This window comes from Amblyomma americanum, chromosome 4 (assembly GCF_052857255.1).
Source record: "Amblyomma americanum isolate KBUSLIRL-KWMA chromosome 4, ASM5285725v1, whole genome shotgun sequence".
In the NCBI taxonomy this organism is placed as follows: Eukaryota; Metazoa; Arthropoda; class Arachnida; order Ixodida; family Ixodidae; genus Amblyomma; species Amblyomma americanum.
The window spans coordinates 208,795,349-208,815,171 of NC_135500.1; the positions used below are offsets into that span (position 1 = coordinate 208,795,349).

Genomic DNA, 19,823 nt, shown 5'->3' on the forward strand with positions numbered 1-19,823 from the left:
CAGAGGGCCTATGGCCATGAAATATTATATCTCACTGGCTTAGGTTTTAAAATATGACTGGTAAATAAAAGATAGAAAATTATTGTTGAAGGCCGTTATTTGAGTGGAAGACATTGGTTTTGCTGTGCACTTAAATATTAATTGTTGCTGCAGTCTTTCTTTTTAGATGCACTAGCATGAAGGGCGAGATCAAGGCCTCGTGGGGGCTTTGGTAGAAAACTCGCTATATGTACTGTTGCAGTTGAACTGTAGACTGCATTGCGGTAGGTGTTTGATATGTGTACGGTAAGGACAGGCCCGAGCTGTTTTTAAATTATTTGTAATTCACAAAGTGGAAAGGCTTCCGGCCATTAAACATGTCCCTCTTTTTTTTTCTTCTGTCGTAACCCTAAGTAACTTTTCAAGCTCCGTCCTTGCTTCTTCTCGGCTAAGGTTCTATCTTTTGGCAATACCTTGGGCGTTTAGAGTGACATACGTCATTCCATTTTCACGAGAAAGTAAGGTCGCCTTATTCTTTTATGCAGAAGAAGCCCCCTATTTTTTTGCCTGACTTTTTCCTCTTTATTGAAATAACACACCATAAGCCAAAAAAAAAAAAACGATGTAATCCCGGGTTCTGAAATTCAATATATATAAATTACAACAATGATAACACGAGTGAAAAGTCCATAGCCGTCTTCCGATAGTCTAGAGGTGCGTGTTCGCTTTGTCATATCCATAATGATTGACTTCTTGAAAGTATTCACTTCGGCTCAGCAAATCCCTTTTTAGCTTGTCGTAGTCGTAGCTTTCGAACGTTCCTCCGGCTTCCTTGGGTATCATGTCGCTAGGAACAACACCACGGAGTTTCTCTATTTCAGAGCCGATCACGTGCACCTGAAAAGAAAATTGCAGTTGCATTAGGAGCCGCAAGCGGCTTTCACATGCAAGAAGGCTATCGCTGAATTGTTGACTTCCAACTTGTGCGGAGCCCCAGCTTTAGCTCTGGCGTCAACATTTCGTCAAGTAAGCTAATCATCACAAAAAAATTGGCAATAGCTTAGCTCGGCTATGCCAGGATATACGTAGCGAAAGCTAAGGCATAGGTTGGGTAGCCTAGGTTAATCTTGATTGCAAATCCAGGTTAGTCTGGTTGTCTGGCTACGTGGCGCCGTGGCTTGTCACGTGGTTTGTCACGCGGTTGGTCACGTGGTGCGGTGCGACCACGGTGGGAATGCGAGCACGGCGAAGCTGCAAGTTCGGGGCCAATGTAGCTTTTGCTACAAAAAATTTGGCGAGGCAGCGAAGAAGGAACACACAATGCGAAACATACGCGTTGTTATTCAGGCGAGGACCACTACAGTTGCCAGAAACCGGCACCATGCTTGAGCCGTGCAGCTTTCATAAAGGTTACTCTTACAACATACGTAAATCCCATAAAAACTCCGGAGGGCGCCTAATAGTGCCCCAGTATTGCAACGTCTGGCTTAGCTTATGATTTAGCCCGCTATACACATTTATTTTGCTTTTCGCAAAAGGCAATACTAAGCATGAATTATAATGGGTTTAAAAAGTTTTTTAGGGAAAGCTTCAGGAAGAGGGAGGCTAGCAGTAAGTAAAAAAAAAAGTGTTGTCAATATTTTACTTCTCCCAAATAACTCAAGCACTGCGCAAAGATTATTAATGGCAAACTGACCAATAAAAGCATAGTATTCAGTTGAAAATGGCTTGGTAATAAGCAGGAATAAGCAGGTAAAAAGCAGGAATAAGTGATGATGTCCCACGTAATGACTCATATTAAACGCGAGGATATCAAGGTTTTAGATACGCCGCAAGTATCAGAACTGTCAAATTTGATAAGTGAATAAAAGATAAATAGCACTCCAACGCACATCATAAAACACAGGGTGTCTTTTTTAATTTTGCAGATTTTGATTTTGAAATTGTGAGTTATACGCCGGTGGTGTTGGTGAGAGCTTTATTGAAGCAAAGGTGTACAGGCCCTTTAGGGCTCTGGGCCCCCGCAGGGCCCCACCCACAAGCCGTATGTTGGGCTGTATTGCAAATTAACTGCTAATCGTTTAATCTATGTCTAGGGGCAAGGTTATATTGCGAACTTGATGGACGTTCTTCATCCAGGTTGCGCCCAGTTTTTGAATTTTTTTAATCGGCAATAGTGTTCGAAATATTGAACGTGAAAAATACATATTTTAAACAGAAATAAAAACAGCGCAAATTTGACAACGAAACATAGAGGGAAGACGTGACTCTGGCGCTGAACAACTTGGGGTGTGCGGAATCAAAAGGTAGAAGACGTTTGTTGGCCCGAGGTTTTGAAAGCTTGTTGAGTTGGCTTTTCCGCATTGCCTAAATATAAAATGGCGTCGCTGTGCGTCATATCGCCGCCGGAATCAATTTAACTTCTTCTTCACCATAAAATGCACCAAGTGCGCCTGCATTTTTAGGCGCAAGAAGTGCGAGAGACGCCATTTTATAAATATACACTGCCGAAAAGCCATCTACACGAGTTTCAAATGCATATTTTTGACGTTTGATATTTCGAACCACGTTGCCAATAAAGAAAATTTAAAAACCGGGGCGCACCTTCGATGTTGACGGCCATCAGTTTCGAAATATAACCTTACCCCTTAAAATCGGAAATAAAAAAGTTTATGCTGTTGAAATGAATTAATCTTCTAATTATTGACTCATATGCGGTACACAATTTCCGCCTGACTGTATGGTCCAGCTCAACTCAGAGTACGGACGTCTTTCTCACAGTTCTAAAAACAAAAAATCTGTAAAGGTTAAAAACATCACCCTGTACATTCACGACTTCAAAGCATGGTAGAAGTCTAAAGCCCTCACAGAAAAATTAATTGTCTGTTCGTTCTCCACATGAACGCTGACTGCTGTATTGCGTCACGATGACGCGATACAGTAGCTAACTAAAATGCAGCTGTAATCGATTCAGCAGTCTAAAACCTGTGAGGAAGCTCCTGAGGGCTTTTTAAAGAAACGCAGTCGGCCGTGGATTAATTAGAATAATGAATTTGGAGAAATAGGGCCTTTTGGTGGAAGGTAATACAGCCTGTTGGCGATAACTGCGAGAGGGGTTCCACTGCATTGGGGTTAACTGCACTAATTAAGCTTGTTTCAAAGTGCGTATCTGCGTTTTTCTGTGCGTAAAGGTATATACGGACTGCTGCACGTCGGAAGAGCGACGAAGAGAAATAGCGAAGAAAAAAAAAAAAAGAGCCGTAGCACAGCCGCAGCAAAAAGTCTAGCGCTCACCCTTTGCGCTAGCTTGTTTCTCATGAAAGTCTTGGTAATTGAGAACAGTATGTGAAATATAGCCGGGCAGCTGGTGATGTAAACAGCTTTCACGCCCACAGGATAGCAGTCCTGAAAGAGAAAGGAAGTCATGGTGAGGCACAATATAAGGAGTTTTTACCGCAGCAATTTCCATACATCAGTCACATGCTAATTTACGTCATCAGTGCACATGCTAAAATTACAAGTACTGACTTTTCTTTCGTTTATATCACGTAAAATGGTTCTAAAAATTCAGAAAATAAACCAGCCAAAAAGACGCACACAGGAAAACTGAGAAGACAGGAAAGGTATGTTAACAACGTGTGCTCCTGAGGTTCTAAAAAAAGAAAAAACAACGTGTGCTACTGAGGTTCTAAAAAAAAGAAAAATTGCTTGTGAGATAACAGTAACAGAAGTGCAGGCAACACATTATGCTTGCGTTTCAGGTGATTATTTTTAACCTTACCGACAATTGCTGAGGCATGCGTTGGCTTAAGTACGTTATCGGCATCTGGACTACGATTGCTCACTATAAGCAGAAGCAGTAGCGACGCTTTCAAAACATTTGAGGAGCGCAGTTTCAGAAATTCAGATTTATTTTCTATGGAGAAGAAGGAGGTTCGAGTAATGGTGAATAAATTTGAAGTTACCTGCGTAAGGCGAACGAGCCTCTGAATGGCGAATGGCGTGAACTGCATCACGTGGTGCAGGCTGAGACCCTTGTGATCGATTACGAAGACGACTCCGCGCTTCTGAACATCCTCGTCGAGCAACAGCCATTCGACCAGCACGAAACACGCCTTGGTGAATTCGTCTAATGTGCAGATGGAGGTGTTCCAAGCTCCTGCGAGGATGAATGGGGGCATTGAGGAGAATCTCATCTTAAAAAAGTCAAACATTCAGTTTTCAATGATTTCGCTCTTAATATACAGCCACCAGTTGCGCTTTCGCGCCGTCTAGCAAATAGAAAGCACGGCATGCTTCACGCGGTAAGAATCAGACTTTCATTATTCTGTTGTATTCATTGAGGTTAAGCCGAGTTTTAAGACGTTCTCGAACAACCTTTTCGCGTTCACTCCACTCGCCTTGCAAGCATGAGCGCTTCTGCAAGAAAGTACAATGTACAACGTTATTGATGTCCTTAGTAACGAAAAGAGGGTTTGTTCGCACAATATTGGAGAAATATGTGTTCTTGATTGTGCAGCCGACCACCTGCACCAAACTGCTTTTAAAAGGCATGGTTACGGCCGTCACTCAAGGCCACGTCACTCACCAAGCTTTGACTCGTTGCCACCGATTTGACATCATACAATTTCTGCAAAATATTCATTAAATGTAAGCACGCTATCGTATTGTGTGCCTGTATAGCCAGTGATAGGCAAACGCACTGAGCGTTATCGGGCTGACAGCACAGAGCCGACACAGCAGAGAGAGCTGCATAGTGGCCGGCTGGAAGCCAGCTGTGCAGCGGTATTGGCGAAAGCTTTAGAATCTAAATTTTCGCACCTAGAAGGAGATCGTGTTATTTGCGGTCTCATGCTTTATGTTACTCGTACCGGTGTTTATATATATATATATTTTTAAATCTACGCTTTGCATGTATTATGCAGTCGAACATCTTGCCACAAGTTGACGTCGAAGAATTGCCGCTATGATAAATAAGGTAAATGCTCGCCACTGCCGCCATGATTACAGCTTTCTTCAGGTTAAAGCACAAGGCACATGGTTTCAAAAGGTGGTTGTGGTAAACATAATATAGTTGCTCAGCAAAGCAAAACACGGGCGCAATCTTTGCTGTAAAATAAAGCCCGTGACTACAACGCTCATCTTCCGTTAACTAAGCATATAGAAAATTCAATGGCAGCTTGTGCTCTTGTGATTTATTTATTTTGCTGTGGTTTGAAAGTTTCCGTGAAGGATAAACCTAGACAGACGCTCTTGCCGACACTTCCTTCACGGTAAAGCACACCCTCCCCAAAAAAACCTGTGAATCATGCTGGAGGTATGGAGCAATGCTTACACGGGGAGCTTGTCTTTTGATTTCATACACTTCGTGGATTGAATTCATGTTCAGTCGAGACAGAGAGAGAGACAGTAATTTAATTAAAGAAAAGGAGGAGATGTCGGGCAGTGGTAATGCGACCCTCGCCTGCTACTCAACACTAGATAAGATTCATGCTGAACACTTAGGGCGTAAAATCTTTCCTAGGTTATGTGTATTTGCTGGTAGACGAATATGCCGTTCATTTACTGAGGAAAAAAGCGCAAGTACTGGTTTTACAGCTGGTTTTTTCCCACCTTAATGATGCTGTCTGCGCAGCTTCGAAATCAATGACGTCGCATTCTGACGCTGCGCTGGCGGTTCGCAGACAGGCGCACGCTGTCTTTGGCGGCAAGCTGTTTATTGGGCAAGCTTAAGGCCATAAACAGCAAGCAACTTGGAGTAAACGCGCTAGATGCAACTTGCTGCCTAGGTGCAACTGCGTTTGACGGTCCTCGAGGAGCAAGAAGGCAAGTTGCTCTCGGCCCTCTGTACTTAAAGTTGTTAACGATATTTCCAGATAAAGTTGCCTAAACACTGACAATAATCTTGAAAATTTTAGATGGTGTCGCTCATGATCATGAGTGATAAAGACACATGATGACAACAAAAAGGTCGTGGAAAAGCAAACATAACAAAAGTTTGCGGGACTCCGAACAACTTTTATGTGATTGAAGCAAATGAACACACACATGTGGTTTCGCTTTTGTGGGAGGGGAAATGATCTAATAAAAAAAACTAAACAATGGGCACAGAAGGTTCAGGGGAAGTAGGCACTGCTGGAGGCATTGCTTGCTTCTTATAAAGCGAGAGCTTGCAATAGAACGCGCAGGGCTTGTTTCGGCTCTTCCTTGTACTGCGGGTATGGGAAGCACAATGGTGAGAAGAGGGGTGTGGTGGTACTGGGCGCGTGGTCACCCGTGATCACGTGACCAACCACTGCACGTACCCCGAGCCTCTCCCATCGTGCAGCCTTTGTCGTAATTTGATGAGCGCGGTCGAGAGACGCCGCCAAACGCCATGAAACGCCTTTTCGACGCTGCACATAGCAGGAGGTCAAAGCCCGGACATACGCGGCGAGTTCGAAGCAGAGAGCAAGTGCTAGGAGTGCTACTGTACCATAAGGTGAGAGAAAAAATTAAATAAGGAATTAAAAGAGCAAAAGTTTGGAAAATAAATTGTAAATTTGTTGATTTAAATTTCGGAAGGGGTTGGTCAATCTGTTGGAGGTTATAGAATTTCGCTTTCCCTTATAAAACAAGCTTAGCTTCAACTTCGAAGATGGCAGTTAACTGTTCGTTCGTGAGTCGCGGTTGCCGACGCCTCACCTTCTAAGTGATGTAACGTACAAATAAATAACAGGTTTGATGAGAGTATCCCTTACCTGTTCTTACGAGCATCACAGCGCGACCATGTGGGTCTCGATCCGACGACACGGCGAGAAGCTTATGTTCACGGCAGATGACATCGTAGAGCATTCCGGATGGGGAAAAATTCTCGAATATGCGAGGGTAGTCTCTCCTGGCCCGAAAGTATTTTTGAATGGTTTTAAAAGCCGCATCAGCATCGAACTTCCGAGCCCTAAGAAACTTCAGCAAAAACTCGTTACCAATGGGGCACTGCAGGGTCTCCTCACCTGGGAAAATGAAGGAGGAATTATGATTCAGCGCTACCACTTCTTGAATAAAAGCAACTAAGAACGAGACGGTGCTTCGCGTAATTAGAATAGAGCTAGCATGTTGACGAAAACTCAAACTGCAGGATAGCTGAATTACGAGCAAAGTACTTATTCGACCCCAGAAGCGAGAAACCAAGAAAGCCCATACAGGCGCGAACATCTCATCGCTGCTGTAGATTTCTTCTAGTGCCCCGCTTGTTATTTTATTGCCTGAGCAGTACAGTTCTCTTTGAGCTAATTTTTTTTTTTGGGGGGGGGGGGGGGCACTTAAGGAGTTTATGATGTGCAAATGCGAGAGCAAGAGTAACTGTCTCACTGGGTCAGTAGACTCCTAAATCGCGCTTTGAGTAAGTGGTGGCATACATCTACAAATTGAGGCAGTTATGCGCACTTCCTTTTCTCAAAACCAGCAGAAGGTTTATCCGTTGCTTTTGAGGAAAGCAAAGGTGCATAACCGCTCCCTGGGTCCACTCAGAGAGCCCCTCAGTCAGGCTTTGAAGTACTTCAGTCTTCACATTAGTGAAGAAGTTAGGTTTTGCTTGCAGACGCTCAGGGACCGGATATAAAGGGAGCCATAATACGACGAAGTAAGCTGAGCTCTGTTTTGCAGCACTGACCTTGACGGTACGACTGCTTACGAAATGCTTCTATTGTTCAAGAAACCGAATTTGATATCAGTTTTTCCAGAAGCCCTATTCGCACAGAACATTGCCTTGTGATTGTGTCGACGTCACACCCGGAAAGGCTAAACGAGTGATGATAAGCTGTCCGGAATGAGATGTGCTCGTGCTTAGACATTATTAAGAGTGGAGTGCATATGTGCTTAGCCGGTGTCTGAGCTGCAAGCATGTAAAAAAAGACGAAGGAAGACAAAGCTTATGAGCGCTAACGCGTCAGCAGACAGTAGTTTCTGATATGTTAACATGCTGAAATTCAACCCAACCCATCCAGAGGAAGTCACGGAAGTACATGAAATAAATAAAGATTCTGCTGATGACGAAAGCAAAATCCTATTTCGTTTTCAACGAGATGACTCATGTACGGGACATCTCGTACATCTCGTGCCAACCTGGGTTTCATATTGGCGCACTGCTGGCATACTAACAGGCCTCCGAAATGTTGGTGGCTTTGGTGTTTAACACATTTCGATGTTTCCTCGAATGTTTTTCATCAAGTGATTCTGATACAAACACACTCGTATACATACTAGGCGCCGACTTTCGGGAGGAATGCATTTTCAGTAGCGAATATCTAAATACGAAACCTGCACCTTCCTACTCAAAATCACTTTCGTACATACCACGGAGACGTTTTCTCAACAAGGCCAGGGAGTCGTTTTCTAGCGGGGATGCTTTTTCTGGTTGTTCGGTGTTCGTCTCTTCCATATCGATTTTGTGAATTTTTTTGTAATTTCCTAAAGCAAGAAATTGTCTGCAAAAAATAAAAATGCACAATTAGACGGTTATCATAAAATACATGCACGTACTCTGGTGTCTGAAATACACCCACACAAACGATTCTCATATTCATTAAACAGAAGGGGAGTATTAAACCATGCTTGGCACAAAGCGCGTAGAAAACACAAGGAGGAATAGAGGCGACAGACCAGCGCCCTTGTCTTCCTTCATACGTGCGTTTTCTACGCGCTTTGTGTCAAGCATGGATTACCAACTGGCACATACACACATCTAAACAATAAATATGTGGACCTTTTGCTCAAACTAACCTCAAATGTCTGGAAGCCGCACTGCAGTGTCGAATATTTTTTTATTACAGTCGACAAAAATGCGGGAGAAGAATTTTTATCTAGCTAACGAGAGTCGAGGCTATCTTCGTGTATTTTTGAAAATACCCCAGAGCAAAAAACATCTTTACTCTGCAGGGAACAAAGTGATTTGGATAAATTGTTTTCACATAAACAGGTAGAGGGTGAACACTCTGCGGAGCACAATTATTAATCTGGCCTTCAGCATTGTCTAATTGAAGCGCGGCAAACAAAATTACAAATCGTGTCATAATTTTGGATTTTTCAATAAATTTTTTCTTCACCATCTGGCCATCGCTTGCCTCACAGGAAAAAACTACAGCGAAGAAAATACTAGAGATTTAGGAAAAAACAGTTTTCTTTATGCGCGTCGTCGAGAATTACGGGCGAATCGTGCTTCCTGATGATTCCGGCGCATCGCGGGTTCCGCGGCTTTCCGACGACAGGAGTAATCCCGTCTTAGTAATGCTATGTATTGCAATGAAGATGAGAAATCAAAGATTGCACTGCTTCAACAATGCCGCTTTTCTCTTTTAAAAGCAAAAGAAAATAAGGTGATAACCGAGGCAGAGGGAGCATTAATTTTAAGGTTGATTTTCTCAGCTTTGGCGTTTTTATCCGATCGCTGTCGCTCATCTCTTCGGCATTTCGTGACGAAGGACAGTAAAATGTTTTTCGCGCATAGATATTGGGACATTGAGGAGTGCAATACACTATCGAATTTTCTGTGTATAGGCCCAATATTTTTTTTTCAGAATTTATTTTGTAACGAACGTTTTCACGTAAATACGCATGCCGAAATTTAACTTTTCTTCTCATGAGTAGTTAGCTTCTAAAAAAAATCGCGTCATTATTGCACAGAACAGAGCTTACACGCTTACAAAAAAAAAGAGCTTTCTTCTTGTTTATATCCCTGGGAATGACTTTATGAAGCTGTTAATTGTTATCACTTAGCAACTGTAACAGTTACCTTAGAACAAAATGCGATTCTGAAATTGACATAAAAAGTTGCGTATCCTTGCCAGCTTCGGCTACATTTCGTGCATGAATAACGAGAATAGTTTCAATTGCCGCGTCCGCCGGAATTTTACCATTCGGCGTTTAAATACCTAAACTAGGCACCAGGTTGCTAAAACATGTATTGGATACAAGTAAGGTTCACCAAATGCACCGGAATAAGTGGACGCCTCACATACAACTTCACAGCACATACTCTTCCTGTATTAGTGTTTCATCTCTCAAGCTACACTCCCAATTATGCAGTCTTTCCCTCCGTCTCCGTATTTCAAGCCTGTGCCTATTTCACAAATTTCATTATTCCCAGCTCAAAAAGCAGCCATACATCTGCGCACCGCCATCGCGCACGTCTCACCGCATTGGTCATCCGGTCAAAGTTTCACGCCAACGTGCCCATACGACCACATTTTCCACGTAATTTTTCCTCCGAACAGCGAGCGACCGGAACGACCTTCCCCGTGAAATTGCAGCCATCACCTGCTCATCAACCTTCCTAGAAAAAGTTACATCTCACCTGTCATCACGAAAAAAATGTTTTGCTTTCTCATGTTAGCCCCACCCCTTATGTAAAACCCCCGACAGGGGGTCTTTGAGGAAACAAAAATGAAGGAAATGAGAATACAACTTCATCCAGTTCTGATGGTTTGTAAATGAAGCCATTGAAGAAGTACGCAAAGTTTCCGCATAAGCTGAAGTTCATAATATCAATGCTGTAGGCTCTTGAAGCTCTAAATAAAAGTGGGGTTTGCAGGCAGTCTGGAATATCTTTTTTCTAACAGCTACCGAATTCTTAGAGTGAAACTTCAAAGCTGTAAAGTGTAATAGTTTCTTAGCGGTTGTGAAGGGCCTCATTTTCGTGATAAGAATTTTTGCACACCCATTGCTAGTAGAGATGCGCAGCGATGGCGTAGAGGTAGAGCATCCTCCTCACGTGCAAGATGACCGGGGTTCGAATCTCGGTGCTGCGAAATTCTCCACCGGGTAAAAAAAAAAAAAAACTCCGCGTGTTGATGGAATTGCATAACTAAACCTGGGATGCAGCCTGACCTCGGTGACCAGAACCGACAAAGCACTCCCTCACCAGAACAGGATTCTGCCACCCTGGTGTAGCACTTGGTCACAACCTTCTATGAACAAACCAGTTAACCCTCGGCCCTCAGTCCCCAGCAGCTGCGGAACAACTGACCAAGGCGGCGGTCAGACCTGTGACGTAGCGGAGGGTGCTAAGAGTCTCTGGCTCCGGACAGGCTGTCATTGGAATATGAACCTGGCAACGTTTAACGCTAGAACTTTATCTAGTGAGGCTAGCCCAGCAGTGATGTTCGAGAAACTAACGGTCATTAAATGGGGTGTCATAAGGCTTAGTGAAGTTAGGAGGACAGGTGAGGCGTATACAGTACTAATGGGCGGGCACATACTGTGCTATCGCGGGCTAGCGGATAGGCGAGAACTAGGTACTAGGTGGGGGATTCCTCATCAATCAGAATATGGCTGGCAACGTAGAGGGATTCTATAGTGTTTAACGAGAGGGTGGCAGAGAGAGGTGGTTTATGGGGAACCTGCACTGCCAACGTGGCACTGCAGCTGTTTCATTCGGTGACTCCAAACTGCTTTTGTCAGCCGCTTGGGCCGCTGCAAACGCGAGAACACATTATGTGCGATTAGGTACCCACGTTTGGCTGACAGCATTCATTGCCTAGCTTCTCTCGACGTAGCCCAGATAGCTGACGCACGGCACGTGCGCCTTCGACAGAGCGCGGAGGCTCACGCCAATAAGCGCCTGAAGGTGGCGCGGAAAAGTATTAAGACTACCACCCAAAACTGCTTGCTCTTCTCGCTAGGCAGTGTGTTATGGCGCTGTAGTCGGCACCGCAAACTTCAGCGCAAGTTCCCCATTGACTTGAAAGGCATAGAGGTTGGCCTGAAAAATATCTGGCCTGCTACTCTCCACTGGGGAGCGGGAAGAGGAGTAAAAATAGGGTCACGATGGGGTGTGATGATGATGGGAGGAGGCCTACGCGCCTATATCCAGCCACAATGACCAGATAGTTGAAATGTTCTATGAAGACGTGGAATCGGCAATGAACAAGGTAAAATCACAGTACACTGTACTGATGGGCGACTTCAGTGCGAAGGTGGGCAAGAAGCAAGCTGACGAACAGGCGGTAGGTGACTATGGGATAGGTTCTAGGAATATCAGACGAGAGTTATTAGTAGAATTCGCAGATAGAAATAATTTACGGATCATGAATGCCTTCTTCCGCAAACGAGAGAACAAGAAGTGAACGTGGAAGAGCCGGAATGGTGAGACTAAAAAGGAAATAGACTTCATACAATGCGCTCACCATGGCATTGTGCAGGATGTGGAGGTCGTCCGAAACGTGCGTTTTAGCAACTACAGAATGGTAAGGTCCCGAATTAGCCTAGATTTAAAGAGGTAACGGAAGAAACTAGTGAAGCGGAAGCCCATTAACGACTTGACGGTAAGAGGAAAGTATATGAATTCAGGATTTTGCTACAGAACAGATATTTCGCCTTAACTGAGCAAGGCGATCTTAATGTACAAACAATAAGGGTTTTCTGGCGGGCTAGTTGGTGCTTCTCGTTCATGATTAAACTGCGCGAAAGAAACAGGGACAAAGACAAGAAAACACGTAAACACACACAGAGCGCAGTCCACACAGCGCTCTGCACACTGCGCTCTGTGTGTGTACGTGTTTCTTTGTCTTTGTCCCTGTTTCTTTCGCGCAGTTTAATCATGTTCAAACAATGAACGATAATCTCATTGCTATCATTACGGAGTGCGCTGTAGAAGTAGGTGGTAGTATATGGTTCGACAGGATTTCGGCAAGCTATGTCAGGAGACGAAAGATGGGATTAAGAAACGGCAAAGCATGAGGGCGCCTAACCTTACAGACAGAATAGAACTAGCAGAGCTATCGAAGTTAATAAATAAGCGCAAGGGGAGGGGGGCGGAGGGGTGGCCAACATAAGGAAGTTTAATATGGAGAGAATCGAGCATGCTCTAAAGAACGGAAGTAGCCTAAACGTGGTGAAGAGGAAACTAGGAATAGGTAAAAACCAGATGTACGCGTTAAGAGAAAACGAGGACAATGTCATTAGCAATATGCATAATATAGTTAATGTAGTCAAAGAGTTCTGCGCAAATCTGTGCAGTAGCTAATGTAATCAGAATGTTAATGAGAGAGAAAACAGCGAACAGCAATGTGGCATCCCGTCAGTAGCGAAGAGGAGGTATAGGAAGCCTTAGGAGCAATAAAAAGGGGAAAAGCAGCTGGTGATGATCAAGTGACAGCAGATCTGTTGAAGGACGGAGGAGAGATTGTGCTAGAAAAACTAGCCACCCTGTATACGCAATGCCTTATGACCTCGACAGTACCAGAAGCTTGGAAGAAAGATATTGTTATCTTAATTCATAAGAAAGGAGACGCCAAGAACTTGAAAAATTAGAGGCCGATCAGCTTACTGTCCGTAATCGCTAATAGTCAGGGCAACCTTAGACTTGAATCAACCAAATGATCAGGCAGGCTTTCGTAAAGGATATTCCACAATAGATCATATTCAAGAGAAATGCGCAGAATATAACCAAAACCTATATAGAGACTTCATTGATTACAAGAAAGCATTTGACTCAGTGGAAACCTCAGCAGTTATTCATGCAGACATTGCGAAATCAGGATTAGAAGACCTTTGTGTGAAAATACTGGAAGATATCTATAGCAACAGCACAGCTACCAAAGTCCTCTATAAAGTCAGTAATAAAATTCCAATAAGGAAGGGCGTCAGGCAAGGAGACACAATCTCGCCAATGCTGTTCGCCGCCTGTTTACAGGAGATATTCTGAGGCCTGAATTGGGAACAGTTCGACATAAGAGCTAATCGAGAATACCTAAATAATCTGTGATTCACTGATGACATTACCTTGCTGAGTCACTCAGGAGGTTAGCTGCAAATCATGATTAAAGAATTAGACAGGCAGAGCAGAACGGTGGGTCTAAAAGTTAATATGCAGAAAACCAAAGTAATGTTCAACAATCTAGCCAGGGAACAACCGTTCACACTTGGTAGCGAGGAGCTGGAAGCAGTAAAGGAATTCATCTCCTTAGGGCGGGTAGTGACAGCTGATCCGGATCATGAGAGGGAAATATTTATTTTATTTATTTATTTTTTAATTTTATTTCCACAATACTGCAGACCCTCATTTGAGTCCAGGCAGGGAGGGCAGAAAAATACATTCACTCAATACAAGAGCAACTACATCGTAAAACACAGAACAATAAAATTGTCTAATGTAGTACATATATCAAAAATAGCTCACAGAGTGCCCTGCCAAAATCAAGAGCCGATATCACTCGTAGAGGCAGGGCGTTCCATTCGTCAATTGTTCGCGGAAAAAAAAATTAAAAGCGTTAGTATGCGCGAAGTATGGGACTAAAGTGCGATCATGATGACGACGAGTTCTACGCGTTTCTGAAAACTGCACATAGCGGAGTGGAGAAATGTCTAGTTTTCCATGAATTAGTTGGTGAAGGAAGGATAGGCGGGCTATCTTGCGTCTGACGTGGAGTGGTTTAATATCATTTGCTGCCATCTTATGTCTTATTATTATAAGGATAGGAATGGGGTGGAGCGCATATGACAGGTTCTCTCAGGTCGTGAATGGCTATTTACCAGTATCCCTCAAGAGAGAACTATACAACAGCTATATCTTACCGGTACTCACTTACGGGGCAGAAACGTTGAGGCTAACGAAAAGGGTTCAGCTTAAGTTAATGAAAACACACCAAGCTATGGAAAGAAAAATAGTAGGTGTAACGTTAAGAAACAGGAAGAGGGCAGAGTGGGTGAGGGAACAAAGGCGGGTTAATGACATCCTAGTCGAAATCAACAGGAATAAAAGGGCTTTGGCAGGGCGTGTAATGCGAGGGCAAGATAGCCGCTGTTCCTTAAAGGTAACGGAGTTGATTTCAATAGAACGCAAGCGTAGCAGGGGGCGGCAGAACGTCAGATGGGTGGTTGAAATTAGGAAGTTTGCAGGAATACGATGGCTGTAGCTGGCAAAGGACATGGTTAATTGGAGAGACATGGGAAAGGCCTTTGCTCTGCAGTGGGCGTATTGAGGCTGACCATAATGATGATGATGAAGTGCGGATTTTACAAAAGAAAGCTGCTGCTCACCCGCTCGGAATCACCGTCTCGTGCTGTTCGTGGCAAGCGCGCTTTCATGTCTCCAACGGCGCCTAGAATCAACTCAGAACGTGTGCTTGCTATCAGGTCTGTGCCCTCCAACAGAGGTTGTTTGCAAAGCCGCAGATAAAACGTCAAGGGCGTTCGCTGCCAGACTGCAAGATCTAATCTTTCTTTAAGCAGAACCAAAACATAACGATAGGCTATTCGTGACAGGATGATGACGATGAAGACGATGAAACACCAAGAGAATAAGCGACTTTGCCTTAAAATTTCTGGCAGTGTCACGAAAGTGCACTTTTGTTTTATAAATTATCTAATTGCCCGGCTCCGGTAAATAAACAACACTCGGGAGAGCTGATTTTCTTTTCAGTGTGGCATGTCCTCTGTAAAGCAAAAGCTTTGCACAGCTGTGCGTGCTTTTCCAACGAGTTTGTCAGAATCTACAGTAAATGGATGATTGTGGTATAAGAACTTGAAATTGTAAGAATGAGGCAAGGAAGTAGCAAAAGGCAAAAATACAAATGGTAGAATATTGCTCCCTAATCGTCGTAATTAACAGAAAAATCGTTCAGAGAAACGAGAATTGAATTAAATAAAACCAAATGTGTGCTTCCATTTTTCGCGAAACTCAGTCAATTCCCTGCCATTTTTTTAGTACACGTTTAAACAAGCTTTCTGTTTGTAATCAGCCGAAGTGTTGCCGTGATATTAAGTATTGCTTTTTTTAAACAATTCTCGTTTGAGGGCAGGTATTTGTCGTCACGATTCATATCCAGTTTGTGGCACACCGGCCTTTGAAACCACATCGATACATACAGTAATTCGGAGCTGTGCTGCTCGTATCGAAAGGTTTGCTCTTCTATAAAATTAAACCAGTTCGCACAAGATAAAAAGCAACTTCCATATTTTAAACCCGGCCCACAAGGTATCAGAGGATAACAACAATAACTGCATCACAAGTGTCACCCGCACCTCTGCGCAAAGTCAGCGAATCCGCGTAGCTTGCTACTTTTCTTAAGTGGCCACAGGCACTTTAATCTGCTTTGTTCTCAGAGTATCACGATAAAAAAAAAATTGGAGGAGACACTTTAGCTCCGCCCTAAGGGTATGACGTTATAGCGTAGTTGGTTACTTTCCATATATGCAGAATGTCATTCTCTACGTTACATGCATAGATCCCTGGGAGTCCTCATAGCCCCCAGCTGAGCAGCAAGGTGCAGATGTCTATCTGCATCACTTCTGCTAGCCCATGAGTTGCTTCGTTCCCAGATGCGGTTCGTGGCTCGTGCGCCTCACCATCCACTCGCAGTGCATTGCATAGAAGTGTCTGACCTTCTTCCACCACACTACCTGTGCCCTGTCACGACCTCCTCCCCACCTTGGAGGTACACAGCATGGCAAATCAAGACAACAGTTCCTGGCATCAAAAGAAAAACAAACACCCCCGGTCCTGCACTTAAATATTTTGCACTTGAGCACATTTATGGGTGCTACAGTGCGTACCGTCATATCTACACTGATGGCTCTGTCACATTCGTCTCACCAGTGATTGGCGCCTGGGTTCCGTCAACGCGCACCACAATTTCGGCGTTAGTCACCGCACCTCGACTACTGCTACCGATCTGGCTGCTCTGCTTGGAGCATTCACTTACATTCTCCAACAACCGCCGACAGCGTGGGTTATTTTCAGTGACTCTTGGGCTGCATTACAATCTATAAAGTCAGCAGGAAGCCTTCAGGAGCCGATCATCGATGACTTAAACAGATTCCACTCCGAGGCCAGTGAGCTTGGCCACCGTGTTGTGTTGCAGTGGTTACCCGCTCACTGTTGCCTTGCAGGCAACGATCACGCTGCCGGTGCAGCGAGGTCGGCGCATGGCGACCCCACTTTGCCCGTACTTTTATCATTTTCCCGCAGCGATGGTACGAGGCTTCTATCTAAAAAATCCTGGCACACGCAACGATCTTTGTGGTGTGATCCGCAGCGTGAGTATAGACCTCTTCTTCCTATCGACCCCACTTGTGACTTCCGCATGCCACGCAATATAGCTAGACGTGATCAAAATTGCCTCCACCGAATTCGCCTGGACGTTGCTTTCACTAAATCCTATTTACATAAAATTGGTGCATCAAGTAGCCCTCTGTGTCCCACATGGGGTGTGCCCGAGGATCTGCCACATTTGATCTCCCGCTGCCAACTCTTCAACAATCATCGCAAGGCACTTTTAAATTAATGCGGCGAGTTGGGCGTGTTAGTACATGGTTTTCTGGAAAAGCAGCGCTGAACAGACGAGGACAGAGACGAGGCGCCCGTCCTTGTCGCCTTGTCTCTGTCCTCGTCTGTTCAGCGCTGCTTTTCCAGAACACTTTTAAGTGCTTCACGACTCCGACAGGATGGCCCCGTGCACCTGGAGCATGTCCTTGGGCCATGGAGGGACGCGGCTTCGGGTGTGCGCGGGACAAAAGCATTTTTAGTGTTTTAAGAGATGCGGGTTTGGTGGACATTATTTGACAGTTGTGTGCGTGTGTGTGTGCGTGTGTGTGCGCGTGCGTGTGCGTGTGTGTGTGTATGTGTTTGCGAGTGCGTGAGTGTGCTCGATTTCACCATTCACCCTTTATTTTTCTCTTTTCCTTTTCTTTTCACCATCCTCTTCTCTACTCTTCCCTTCTTTCACCGTCACCTGGAGTAGCATGCAGGCCGACAACCAGGCAGACCTCTCCTCTTCCATTAATGTTCTCCTCCTCCTCCTCCTCCTCCTCCTCCTCCTCCTCCTCCTCCTCCTCCTCCTCCTCCTCCTCCTCCTCCTCCTCCTCCTCCTCCTCTGCATAGCCCTCCAGGCGTAGTGGTGCAGCGGTTAAGCGATGCACCACTGCTCTGCGATGGTAGGTGTTCCCAGCGGTGGGCCTTGTGTGACCCAGGTTGCTCTTCCTGACCGATCAATCATTAATTTAACTGTCAGCTGCCACGGTGGGCAGTTTTCTCACTATTCGGTGGGCAGTTTGTGATGACACCGCAAGGTCACGTGACCTAGGTGGCCTCGGTTCCTGCTATGTTGTTCTCTGGGGACCATCTGCCAGAGCCATGTCCGTGACCTTTCGCTCTCAACGCCGGCGCCGACAGCGCCGACACCGACAACGCCTACACCCGATTTTGTGTGTAATGGGGCCTTTAACGCTATAGCGGTAAAGCAAATCTGAGCAGGACTCTTAAGTCCATATATTTCCGCGGTAAAGGAAGAGAAAAGCTCTTAAGTGTCACTGCTTAAGTTGGCTGGCGCCAACGACACAGGGACAAGAAGTTTCCACGCTGTAGTGGAGAGCTCACCCGAATGTCCATGGAAAAAGAAAGCATGCCGCAGAGTACCCCAGTGTAGACGGCGTTACCTTAAGGCTACCGTTTAATACCTAATTCATTATCGATGTCACACTAAGCGGTTTCTTCACCTTTTTCAACGCTGTCATAGTTGAGAAGATATATAGTCTACCAGCAGCATGAGCGTGAGCATACAGCATCAAAACTCTAGGAAAACGTTCAGCATCAATAAATAAGCAGGTAACCAGAGAAAACAACTCATTCTCTGATCAAAAAGTAATTGCCTTTGTTTCTGAATTCTGCAGATGGGTGCGCTGCCGGCCAGGGCGTGACGGCAGTACTTTTATCGTCTGCGATTATATGGGGTTACAGGCAAATGCGAGTTCGCGTGCGACTTCTTTTGTCGACCAACTAATAATAATTGGTTTTCGGGGAAAGGAAATGGCGCAGTATTGGTCTCATATATCGTGGGATAGCTGAACCGCGCCGTAAGGGAAAGAATTAAGGAGGGCGTGAAAAAAGAAAGGAAGAAAGATGTGCCGTAGTGGAGGGCTCCGGAAATAATTTCGACCACCTGGGGATCTTTAACATGCACTGACATCGCACAGCACACGGGTGCCTTAGTGTTTCGCCTCCATCGAAACGCGGCTGCCGCGGTCGGGTTCGAACCTTCGAACCTGAATAATCCGGATCAGTTACTGTGTAGGTTTTTAGACATATCTGTTTTCTTTAGTCCACTTTATGGCGCAGTAGGCCGTGGCACAGTAGGTAACGCGCTTATTACATTGGACGCAAGGTAGCGAGCTCGGTTTCCACCGCGAATGCCGCAACGCGATAAATGTGACACGGAAGAAACTGTCTGATAAGAAAAAAATATCAGGTACTCATATTTCGCTGTTTGTTGTGAAACATCAAGTACTCGAGATTAACTATAACAGCCTCCCGCTCGTAGCACCCGGACAGGCAACAGAGGCGTCAACTTCTCAGGTGAATACAGGAGCGCCGGATCAAGTGAAGTCCGAGCCCTGCACGTCGTCGCATGAGTGATGTCCACATTGCAGAACACGTGGAAGTAGTGAGGGAAACATAGCGGCTGCCCACGCTGTCATCGCCATCTGGTTAGTTCGCAAGTATCCTGTATATATATATATATATATATATATATATATATATATATATATATATATATATATATATATATATATATATATATATATATATATATATATATATATATATATATATATATATATATATATATATATATATATATATATGGGTCGTGCGTGTTCGCTCTAGAAATGAACAGCTCTTCATCTTTGGCAAGTAAAAATAATTTTGTAGCGGAACCCATCATGACCCCGTAGTTATTTTCAGGAAGCAGGATTATTAGTGCAAAAGCACTAATCGGGAGGTTCAGAGCCTGGCAACATCGTCTAGCGTTTGCCTGTCCGAGGGCGACCTGTATCGCACTAATTCTTGCGGTGGCAGCACCTGCCATCTA

General features: G+C 44.6%; 1 protein-coding gene across 1 annotated transcript; it reads right to left on the reverse strand.

The window, feature by feature from the left end:
* Positions 1-529: 529 nt before the first annotated feature.
* On the reverse strand, positions 530-15,097 carry LOC144129208 (alpha-tocopherol transfer protein-like). Its single transcript, XM_077663194.1, has 6 exons — positions 14,995-15,097; positions 8,314-8,444; positions 6,720-6,971; positions 3,945-4,138; positions 3,274-3,384; positions 530-876 (listed from the first exon to the last, which is right to left on the reverse strand). Exons 2-6 carry the CDS (start codon positions 8,396-8,398, stop codon positions 688-690), a joined length of 831 nt encoding a protein of 276 aa, XP_077519320.1. The 5' UTR covers positions 8,399-8,444; positions 14,995-15,097; the 3' UTR covers positions 530-687.
* Between the last annotated feature and the right edge of the window lie 4,726 nt (positions 15,098-19,823).